The 11,967-nt window shown below is 23.7% G+C and overlaps 2 protein-coding genes across 2 annotated transcripts; both read right to left on the reverse strand.

Moving 5' to 3' along the window:
- Positions 1-7,585: 7,585 nt before the first annotated feature.
- On the reverse strand, positions 7,586-8,424 carry LOC127284698 (thioredoxin domain-containing protein 12-like). The gene is made up of 2 exons (XM_051310306.1): positions 8,088-8,424; positions 7,586-7,994 (listed from the first exon to the last, which is right to left on the reverse strand). Exons 1-2 carry the CDS (start codon positions 8,354-8,356, stop codon positions 7,679-7,681), a joined length of 585 nt encoding a protein of 194 aa, XP_051166263.1. The 5' UTR covers positions 8,357-8,424; the 3' UTR covers positions 7,586-7,678.
- Positions 8,425-9,839: 1,415 nt separating this feature from the next.
- On the reverse strand, positions 9,840-10,885 carry LOC127284699 (39S ribosomal protein L33, mitochondrial). The gene is made up of 3 exons (XM_051310307.1): positions 10,730-10,885; positions 10,322-10,425; positions 9,840-10,165 (listed from the first exon to the last, which is right to left on the reverse strand). The coding sequence occupies exons 1-3, from the start codon at positions 10,774-10,776 to the stop codon at positions 10,116-10,118; spliced, it is 201 nt and encodes a 66-aa protein (XP_051166264.1). The 5' UTR covers positions 10,777-10,885; the 3' UTR covers positions 9,840-10,115.
- Between the last annotated feature and the right edge of the window lie 1,082 nt (positions 10,886-11,967).

Raw genomic sequence — 11,967 nt, forward strand, 5'->3', positions numbered from 1 at the left:
CATTTATTTGTTGCAAATATATTTCATTTCATTGAAATAAAAAATTTATTTGAGCCAAAGAAAAATTTATTTCTGACAAATAAAATTTTTATTTACGCCAAATAAATAAGTTAGTAGGCTCTGAGACAAATATTCGTTTATTTAATTCAAATATATTTTATTTGGTTCAAATAAATCATTTCTCTGGGTGAAATACTAATCTCTAAAAATTATTTTCTAAACTGTATAAAAAACAATTATTTGATTCAAATAATAATCAGTTACTATATTACACTGTCCGACAAAATTCAACTTTTTTTTTGACCCACAAAAAATCCAACATTTTTGGAAACGAGGACCAAAAAAAAAATTACCCGTGTCTGGCCGTTTTGCTAGATCAAGTTGTTTGTAGTTTTTATAGGGGTGAAAACAACCCCTAAATGAAAAGTGACAAGATATCTTTTAAAAATTATTAATTTTTTATAAAATGTAGAAAAATGTATAAATAGAAAATAAATAGAAAAATATATAAAATCTAGGGGTTTTTCGGGTCGCTGATTATTAATCTGATGTCAGATTTTTAAAATTCAAAATGGCGGATCCAATATGGCGGTCAACATTTTAAGAATTTATTAATTTTTTATTTCATATCCTGCATTTTGAATTTTGAAAATTTAACATCTGATTCGACATCAGCGACCCCAAAAACCCCTTGATACCAAATTTGATAAAAAATCAATAACTTCTTAAAATTTTGACCGCCATATTGGATCCGCCATTTTGAATTTTGAAAATCTGACATCAGATTAATAATCAGCGACCCCAAAAACCCCTAGATACCAAGTTTTATAAAAAATTAATAATTTTTAAAAGATATCTTGTCATTTTTCATTTAGGTGTTGTTTTCACCCCTAAAAACTAACTAACTAACCTTGGCAGAATCGGGTTCGGATAATAGAAATTTCAAATGTTTTTATATATAATTAAAGTAAACCAATGTCACAGTTAAACTATATATACTGAAAAAAAAATTATTTGATTCAAATAATCGATTACTTGAGTATTATTAAATAAATATTTACTTGAACGAAATGATTTTTATTTAAATTAAATAAGTTGTATTTGAACCAATAATTTCTGTATTTAAAACAAATAACATTTAATTGATTTAAATAATAATTATATGATACAAATAAATTTTTTTTTCATTGTATATTATTAATTTAATATAATATTTTAAATGGACATAAATATTTATATTAAATTAAATATATATTAAATAATAACATAAAAAAAACATTCATAAAATAAAAACAAAAAATGTTCGGATAACAGAAGTTCGGATAAAATGTTTTACAGTTCGGATAACAGAGGGTTCAGATAATCGAGGTTCCACTGTAATCAGTCACTATATTATCAAATAAATATTTATTGCTATTAAATATTATTTAAATCAATTAAATGGTATATTTGTATCAAATATATAAATTTTTTCTTCAAATCCACTTTGTATGTAATTCAAATAAAAATTATTGGCTTCAAGTAAATATTTATTTGCAATAGTCAAGTAATCGATTAAATGAATCAAAAAGTTTTTTCTCATTTCTTTACGATTTACAATAAATTTTTTTACAATAGCCAAAAGCTAATATAAAATGATTTTCTAAACTATTTTTTAACGATTTTGAAAAAAAAATTATAATTATGCGTATAGAGGGAAATAAAAAAAAAAGAGTGAAGAATAGAAAAGAAAGTACTTCAACAATGATGTAATCCTGTGACTAATGAAATTCCATGATTTTTTTTTTTTTTCGAAGAAAGTGCATATAGTGAAATAGAATATCAAGGAATCTGTGACCCGTATAGAAGTCGTAGATGGCTGAAAAGGTGCGGATAGGTATCATTTATCCGAAGCAGGGTGATACCAGCCATTTTCAATTTATTTCAAGAACCTTTTTTGCTCAAGCATAGAAATGGAAGGGTGAGATGAGTTACCTTCACCAATAACCATCGACACGGACACAGTCGTTCACTTAATTCAATATATATTTTATCATATCGGGGTTCCAGATATGTAATTTGAATATTGACAGTTTAGATAAATCACACACATTTTTCAATATACAGTAAAATAATAATTAAAATCCAAATAATTGCCAATTATATGATAATAAAATGCTTGGTCTGTCCTTCTGTCCTAACTTGAAGTTGACCTTTTCTGATTTCACGTGTTTTTTTGAATATAGTAATCTTATGACGTGTCAAATTTTGACAATTATTTTTATCATTTTTGCCAAAGTTGTATAATTGTGTTTCCAAATTTCGGAATAAGTTTCTTTAAAATTCCAAATTCGAAAATTCAATTCACGAAGCTGAAGTACACAACGTTTATCAACGAAATTTTTTTTAAAGTTGTATATTGATTCAAAAATTGTATACAAATACAAAAAATTTATGATGAGAAAAAAGATGCGCCAAGAAATTTCGTACAAGATAGTAATTTGAAAAAAATTTATTTTTAAAAATTAATTTTTAAGGTACCAGGGGCCAACGAATACCTATTCAATATTAATTATAAAAACACAGGCCTCGAATCAACTTAAAGACACAAAAAATCGTTTTAGTCCATTTATATTCCAAAAAAAGTGGATTTGTTTTTTATTTTAACAAAAATATTTTACAGATTTTTAAATAATTTTTTTTTTTTAATAATAATCCTTTTCGAAGGGTTAAAGTTGAAATTTTTAGAAATAATTAAATTTCAAAAGATATTGTTAATTTTCAACCAATTATTAAATTTTACAGAACTAAAAATAATTTATCAAACAATTTTTGGCAAACATTTTTTAAATTTAATTGAATTTTCAAAGATTTAAAATTGAGATATTTGAAATTAATTGAAACTTTAAGTGTTTTGTAATTAAAATTTTAGATGATTTCACTAAAAATTTATTAGAAAATGCGGACAAAATACAATAATTTGAAAATCATTTTTAATTGAAAAATGGTTTCAGATAGTTGAATTTTCAAAGAATATTATTAAAATAGTTAAAAATAATTGAATTTCCTTAGAGTTATAATTGAAATTATGAAATTTCAAAAAAAAAATTTCGATGGAAATTTTTAGAAATAATTAAATTTTAGATGCTTTTAAATTCAAATTATTGAAAATTCAATGAATTTTGAATTCAAATTTTTGAGAATAATGAAATTTTATTTGATTTTAAATTGAAAATTTTTGGGAAATAATTGAATTTTAATTGAAATTTTGAATAATAATTTAATTTAAGTTCATTTTTGATTGAAAATTTGGATAATTAATTTTGAATAGAAATTTTAGAAAATAATTGAATTTTACTTCATTTTAAATTGAAAACTTGGTAAATAATTAAATTTTAAATTGAAAATTTTGGATAATTATTGGATTTTTAATTGATTTTGAATTAAAATTTCGGATAATAATTGAATTTTAGTTTATTTTAAATTGAAATTTTTGAAAAATAATTCAATTTTGTTGTGATATTTTTTTTAAATTATAAACAATTGTTAAATTTCATAAAAATTTTAATTGAAAAATAATTTTGATATAATTGAATTTGTGATGTATTTCATTAAAATTATTAAAAATAATTAATTTAGTGAAGAATCATTTTAGTTCAAAATTTGTTAAATAATTGAATTGAAGAAGATCTGAAGAAGATCTACATTTTATACTAAAAAAATGTATTTTATTTACATTTTTTTTCAAATGTAAAAAATAAGTCGCATTTTATTAAAATAAGTCGATAAAAGTCGTATTTTTGAAAAAAGTCGTATAATCCGAGGCCTGTAAATATATAATTTTCATTATTATTTTTTAATATGTAATAATATTCTAATAAATTAAATTATTATTGATAATATTAATCTTTAATTTCTTTATAACAAACAATTAAATACTCAATTTGGCGCGCGTTTAATTTTGCTAGTTATAAATAATATACATTATTTAAAAAAAAATTAAGTCTCAAAAATCAAATATTGGAAATATTTTTCTCGACCTGATTTTTCAAGAGACATATATAAAAATACCTGTTTTCCCCTATATGAGAGAGATATATAATGTCACGTATGTATTAGAATATACACATGTAAAAAAAGCGTAGAATTTATTATTGAGGTTTCTACTTCTCTTGCAAATGCGAGAGTATTTAACCGACTGTATTTATCACGAGAGAAAAGGAGTGAGAAAGTTGGTTTAAAGGTAAAATATAGAGAATGATGAAAAGAGAAAGAGAGAATTATGAAAAATATATAACGTAGTTAATTAGCGGCGAGCCACTTGTACTTAACTTGGGTTCAGTGCACATAGTGCACACTGTAATAAGCAAAGAACAACTCGCGAGCAAACACCCTTGAACGTGAGGAAACTGAAACTCAAAAGCCAGACAAGCTTTCGACCCAAGCACAGACTATTAACGATTTTGCTTTTTATGTATAAAAACAGAAATTATATTATTATATTTCAGGCTGTGTGTATATATATATATGTATATATGGCTCTCTTGTGCAATATACCACTTGACACATAAGCTTATGATATAGTTGTATATATATGGTACGAGCATTGTATACTTTATTTTTTTAAATTTTTATACTTCATTCAAACGATATATAAAAGAGCGGAATGCGCATTTATATTTCCGCGAGTCAATGTAGAAAAAAAATATATATATATTATATTCAAGAGGGTATTGGGTGAATTAAACTGTGATTTTTATTGAACTCAAAGAGAAAAAGAGAGTAAATGAAACGAGACTAGCTTTTCTTTGACAAAATTCATTTGTTCGCCATTATGTTTATATTGCAATATACAAAAAAAAAAAATCTGATATTAATGAGCAAAATTATTAAATTAATCAGCCCTAAATATACCAATTACTGCTCATTTTTTATATAAAGATATTATTTATTTTATTTTTTTATTTTATTTTTTATTTTATTCTTTACTTTATTTTATCTAAATATTATATTTATTTTTATCTAATAAAATAAAAATAAAATCGATATCATAATTTTTATTTAAAAAAGAAAAATTATTTAATTCAAATAATCAGTTATTATTATCAAATAAATATTTATTTGTATTAAATATTATTTTTAATAATAATAATAATAATAATAATAATAATAATAATAATTTAATATTACACTGAAAAAAAAATTATTTGGCTCAAATAATCGTTTACTTGATTTTTATCAAATAAATATTTATTTCTATTAAATAATTATTATATTTGACTCAATTAAATTGTATTTTGTTTCAAATACAAAAATTAATGGTTCAAATACAATTTTTTTTTAATTTAAATAAAAATTATTTTGATTCAAGTAAATATTCATTTGATAATAGTCAAGTAATTGATTATTTTAATGAAATAAATTTTTTAATTTTATTTAATTTTATTTCAGTGCACTTTGAAAAATTAAACAAAGCTTTCTTAAAATGTTTTGCAACTTAAAATAAGACTCCTTTCATTAAAATACGATTTTTAAACTCTATAGAGTATAACTAACATTAATTATTTCAATTTTATAAAATAAAGGATTTTTTATTATTTAAAACAAAATATGGTAAATTTTCTGTATAATTTTGTATTCGTAATTTATAAACTGTTTGTTAACTTCTAATTATTAATATTATTCATATTAATTATTCTTAATGTTATTAGTATAGAGTAAAATTTTTTCGACTTTAAAACACAGGTAAAAAAGTAAAAAACACTTTTTGATGTATTAAATTAAATTATTAATAAAAAAAAAAGAAAAAAAATTATTTAAAAATGTTTTTATTATTATTATTATTATTATTATTATTATTTTTATTATTATTTTAATTTAAAAATTAAAAATTATTTATAAATAAATGTATAAAATAAATAATATTATTAATTAATTTAATTAATTAACTAAAAAGTGTTTTTTATTTTTTTTACCCGTTTTCCAAAATCGAAAAAATATTACTCTTTATAAAAAATGAAAGAAAAAAATACGACAATAATATTATTAATATTTTTAATATTATTATTATATCAGAAATAAATTGTTTTTGTAATTTAAAAATAATTTTTAAATCTAACCCTGAGTGCGAAACATGTAAATAAATTCGCATATAATTTTACTAATAATTTCTAATTATCAAATAATTTCCCAAAAAAAAATTATTCACATAAAATACAATTTGTGATTTTTAATTTATACGACTTTCTTTTGGCGATAAAGAACTTTTGTTTTGTAATCGTATACAAAAGAGAATAATCTCCAGAGTTTCAAATGCTTTTAAGTCTTTAAGCTTTTAACTCCAAAAAAAAACGAGGGATCAAAGAATTCAACTTTCTTTTATTACTTTAAAAAATAGCAAAAGATTTTAATATATATTTTTTTTAAAATAAAAAATCCTTTATTTAAAAAAATATTAATTTTAATATATAGTTTTTATTATAGTATAGCTCGGGCGGTGAAGCGTCTTGGCTTGCGGTCGCCGAGGTTAAGCACTTCCAAGCACGGTTAGTACTTGGATGGGTGACCGCCTCGGTACCCGCTATAGCCCTGGTGTTTTCGCTGCAATCGAGATATACTAAGCGGGAGGTTTGACGTCGAGGATATGTTTGTGCATTTGGATGACTATTTAAATGTACATTCATGACTCGACAGTCAATAAACCGGCTGTATTCAGTAGAGGTTTTCCGTAGTTTCCCTCTACTCTGATCAAGAAAGGGTCAGGCAAATGCGAATACTTCTAATAAAAGTCGGCTACGGACCGCAATTTGGGGACTTGGGAATTTGGGATTTTCAAAAGGGGAGGAAAGGTGAGGTTAAAAGATGGGGTATAGAGAGCGTAAAAGCCTTAAAAAGGTGTACGCGGGAAATCTAAAATAAAAAAAAAAAAAATATATAGTTTTTATTTACAAAACCAAAAAAATTAATTCGAAATATTTTTCTACATAAATCGAGTTTCATTCAAGGGATTCTTATCGTTAAACTAAAACGACAATATATATATATATATAGTGAAGAGAAATTGAATTGGCAACATCATTATAAACGACGACAGGTCTACCGCGAAAACTGAACACACAGAAAACAGGGGAAAGGATAAGAAGATTTCTGTTGAAGGGTGAAAGAGAGAAAAAGTGAAATGCCATTGCCCCCCTCCTCCTATTCCTCCTACACCACATTTTACGCCTCGTGGATCTTAAATCGTTTGAAATCCCGGACGGTGGAAATAATACAACTTTGTGTTCCTTGGCGCGGGATCAAAGGGATACCAAAAGGGCTTTTCTAAGGTCAGGGCATCAAGTCTCCAATCTCAAGTCTTTCTATCTGCATCTTTGCGACCCTCTCACGGAAATGATCATTTTAGTAGATCGAGATCCCTATATTCACATATACACACAGAGAACGATGTGAATCCTCATTAAACAAAGAAAAGAGAAATGTTTGCGGATATGTCTCTAAACGTAACGTGAAAGAAAGTAGATTTCATTTTTTTTTTTTTTTTTTTTTGTCTGACTAAACTCTCAAAGGATTGAATTCATGAAAAAGAAATTCTATTTTTATATTAAAATTATATAGAAATTTTTTTATATTTTTTAAACTTTCTTTTCATTGATAATTAATTAAAAAATTTATAATTAAAAAAAAATTACGATTCGAATTTTTAATTTGTAACAATGGGTTTTGGAAAATTTGGATTTTCATTAATTGGTTCATTGTCTTTATATTCCTCTGAATTCGTGAATTCATTTTCCGAAATTAATCTTAATACAAAATTCATAGTGTCGATAATTTGTGAAGAATTATTGTAATAGTAACGATTTTTCGAATCAATATTTGAACTTCGATTATAAGCATCTCTTATCAATTCACCATTTGGAGTGAAAAACAGAATTCTTGGTATATATTTTCCATCTGGATAAAATTTTTTGCTATTGTTCACTGTATCGACTGTATTTTCCACTTTCACCATGATGAAACTAAAGAAAATTTAAAAAAATTTTAATTAATAAATTTTGTAAAAAAAATTATTTATACTAATTAAATTTTTTCGATTAAAACTGTGAAGTTACTTTCTACTAAGATCAATAAGCTTCAATGATTTTGAAAATTTATTTTTCAATTTCTTGCACGACGGACACCATGAATTGTGAATTAAAAGAAATATCGGTTTTCTAATTCGTTTTGCTTCTCTAAATGCATCCTTTATATCGCACCATTTATATAAACTATTAAATCCATCGGAATCACTATTTTCACCTAATTTCAAAACAGTCTTGACAAATTGATTTGTAATTAACGGAAGATTTAGAGTCAAAACATTTTTAAAACAATTTTTCATATCGCCAAAAAAGAGAGGGGAGAAATTTTTTTTTTCTGTTTCAGAAAAGGTTAAGAAGTCATGACAGAAAAAAAAAGAATCGAGAATAATTATTATAATTAACAATATCAATAAATAATTTTATTTTTTACAAAATTAGGTATGTCAAAGTAAAAATGTTGCGTGCTAAAATGATCGTTAATGAAAAGTAAGTATGATACGATAAGTAGAGAAATAATTTTCTATTTTATCATAATTTGCCAAGTGGTAATTGAAGTGCTAAAGGAGGGACCTCATGCTATATAACGCAAGACAAATGACCTTGACAGAGATTTAGATAATATTCAGAATTTTTTTTTTCACTTATGAAATTTTTTTTCGATTTTATAATTATTTAGATATATTTTTTAAAATTGCATTTATATAATCAATAATGATCTTAATCTTTATTATCTAAATGTACCATTTTCCAATTTCAACTATTTACTAAGGTTCCGGTCATACGATAATTTTTCTACCTTGACATTAATTACAACGAATACGCGTCTACAAAAGAAGCCAACAAGAAATTCAAGTTTTATAATTGAATTGAAATAAATGAAAAAAAAAAAAATTAATGGAAATTGAGATAAAAATTTTCTAAATTCTATAGAAAATTAAAAAAGTAAAATGAAAAAAATTCAACGATTTTAAAAATATTATATTTTTAACGAGAAGTTTGTTAATGATGGACTTGATTAAGCGATAGTTCCAGAGGTATATAAAGTCTACGAGAAACACTTAAAGCCAATAGAACGTTAAAAGTATCTCAACATGTCACAAGTTAAAAAATGTGCTTTTTTTGTTATTATATTTGCAATAGCAGCGTGTGTCTTTTGTCAGGACTGTAAAACACCTGGACAATATGTAAGAGAAACTAATTGACTTATGTAACTTTGCAAAACAGAATTTTAAAATTATTTTTCTTCTTCTAATTTAATCTGTATACAGTGGGCAAAAAACCATGTTCGTTTTAAAAAAGGTTTTTAAGAACGATCATGGTTTTTTGCCCCCTGAGTACTTCATTTATTTATTTTAAAATTATATTTACGAAAAGTAATTTTTTTTTCAGTAAAATTATATTTTTTTTTTAGTGTGGAGATGATGAAAATTGCTGTGGCGGTTGCTGTAGAAATAATATTTGCATAAAGAGTGAGTTTAAAAAAAAAATTTAATTTGAAACAAATATTATTTTAAGATTTTAAAAACTGTTAATTTAAATAAGAAATAAAAAAAGGAATTATTTAATAATATTCTTCGTTAGATAGAGAAAAAATCGAAAATAATTTTCTTTTATAAATTTTGTGAAATTTTCAGCTACTGATTTATGTTACATGAGAGATTATGAAGATCCTTGCTTACAACATCAATGTCCACCAGGTTTTACATGTTATGTTTATCAACCCGATTGCCAAGGATGTGAAGCCGAACCACAATGTGGATAATATAAAGAATTTTTCACTAATTATTTATAATTGAATTAAATAATTCATATTTCTCTTTATTTAAAATATGCAACAATATCGTCGCTATTAATCTATTGTAAAATCATTTTACAACGAAGCTTATTAATTTCCTCATCTATTTAAAGAGGATACTTAAAATATTCTAGTAATGAGAATAAATTCTCAGACTTATAATTTTTTTTTTCTTTTTAAGATAATTATGTACAAACAAATAATCGCAGACAATTCATCAATATATTTTATTTATTAAAAAGTAAATTATCTATTTTTCTACCTTAAAGTGGACGAATTTTTTTCACCTCTTTGTAGTATGCTTCCCTTTGAACTGCAAAATAAAATGATTTTTTTTTTAAATAATTAGTGAAAAATTCTCTGATTTTCTATTTGAAAGAATGTTTTAAATATTCATAAAATTCGATTTTAGAAGTAAAGAACCTATATTTAAATATATTGAAATAATTGTAAAGGAAATGTTACTCACTCCATGGATCAAATTTGATTAATTCAAATTTCTCAGCATCCCTAGGGCGCACAAGCACAATTCTGTGGCCACTCACCATACTTTGTATTTGAACCATAAGGAATCTGTAACAAAAAAATTAAATTAATTCTAATTAAAATATTTTAACCGGCAGTTTCGACAAATTGTCATCAGTACATTAAATTGATAATTGTAATTTCAAAATTGTTTCCAATTATCATATTAGTTATAAAAATGTATAACAAATTATTAATAAAATAGTTTACTACTAATTAATATTCAATAATAATAATAATATACCATAAAATTCTTTAAAATAAACAAAATTAATTTTCAGTACGAAATCAAAACATAACCTTAAAATGGTCAAGTATTGAAATAGTCATTTCAAAGAAACAAAATAAATACCTGCTTTTCTTTTTCCCTTCTTTTAATAATAATGAAGTAAGAAACATAATTTTAATTTAATAATATCCTTTTTTCACGATAAATGCAATAATAAATAAGCAATTTTAATCCCTTACTTTTCCAAAACAATGGTGTTTTTTAAAATAGCAGAACGAATTTTTTTACTGCGACGCAGAAACGCGCATACCGCGAATTTTTGAAATGACAAAATATTTCAATAAAATTAATATTTATATTTTCTTTACAAAAATAGAATATATATACTAATATTTTAGTTTTATTCTTACCAGATAAAAAATCGTTGGCCACAGATTATTTTTTAAATACACTGCACTATTATTTATTTTATTTATTTATTCATTTTTATTAATTACTATTAAAAATCGTTTACTTATTTATTTTATGGTTTAATATCTTTAAATTTACGTTCTAAACAAATTATTATTAACACTTGCACCACTGTCACACTTTCACTTTTTCGAATTTCAAAACCACGATTTGAGAATTATTTTTAGATTAACTCAACATTAACCCGAAATTATTAACGAATTAATTAAGATTTATTTAATTAATTTAACAAGTATTTAGTAGATTTGAGAAATTCAGTATATTTGTAATCCTTTATATCAATTAAATAAAAATATAAAGTTAAATTTTTTGATACACGATGTTGGCAAATTTTCACGAAACTGAATGCAATTCCCGCGCAATTTGTTAACAAATCAACTTGTTGAACAAACTAACCTTATCATACAACAATGCAAATTATTGACATTTTTTATACCGTTTTTTACATAATTAACTCAACAATGATTAAATATACTGTAAATTTTGCTTAAAATATTGAAAAAATAATAATTTATTCGACATTCGATTGATTCTAGCGACCGTAAAACATGAATCAAAGCGGGAAGCAATGCAATTTTAATATTGATATTTTCTGCTTATACTGAATTTCCCAAAGTTGCAAACACTTGTACTTACGTATTTTTCATATTAGATAACGAATTTTAATTGATAATGATTAATAACACTGCACATTTTTAATTATTATTTGATAATTACAAACGATTTAACCGCGCAACACTGACTGTTGAAATCTTTGCGATCACTAGTGTGAACCCCGACGGAAACGTACTTCCAGATAAAAGCGCGGGAAAAATTTAAAAATTTGAAAAAATTCAAAATCTACCAGCATTGAATGAACTGAATTTTTATTTTCAATTTGAGATTAATTT

The sequence above is a fragment of the Leptopilina boulardi genome, unplaced genomic scaffold (assembly GCF_019393585.1).
Source record: "Leptopilina boulardi isolate dan_hultmark-lab unplaced genomic scaffold, ZJU_Lbou_2.1 LbouV2_325, whole genome shotgun sequence".
Lineage (NCBI taxonomy): Eukaryota > Metazoa > Arthropoda > Insecta > Hymenoptera > Figitidae > Leptopilina > Leptopilina boulardi.

Bases quoted from the DNA above. Each gene is read 5' to 3' on its own strand.
- LOC127284698 (XM_051310306.1), bottom strand. From the start codon at position 8,356: ATGAAAAATTGTTTTAAAAATGTTTTGACTCTAAATCTTCCGTTAATT. The intron at 7,995-8,087 runs GTAACTTCACAG...AATTTTCTTTAG, and splicing joins CTTATTGATCTTAGTAGAAA to TTTCATCATGGTGAAAGTGG.
- LOC127284699 (XM_051310307.1), bottom strand. From the start codon at position 10,776: ATGTTTCTTACTTCATTATTATTAAAAGAAGGGAAAAAGAAAAGCAG. The intron at 10,426-10,729 runs GTATTTATTTTG...TTTTTGTTACAG, and splicing joins GAAGGGAAAAAGAAAAGCAG to ATTCCTTATGGTTCAAATAC. The intron at 10,166-10,321 runs GTGAGTAACATT...TTTATTTTGCAG, and splicing joins AATCAAATTTGATCCATGGA to TTCAAAGGGAAGCATACTAC.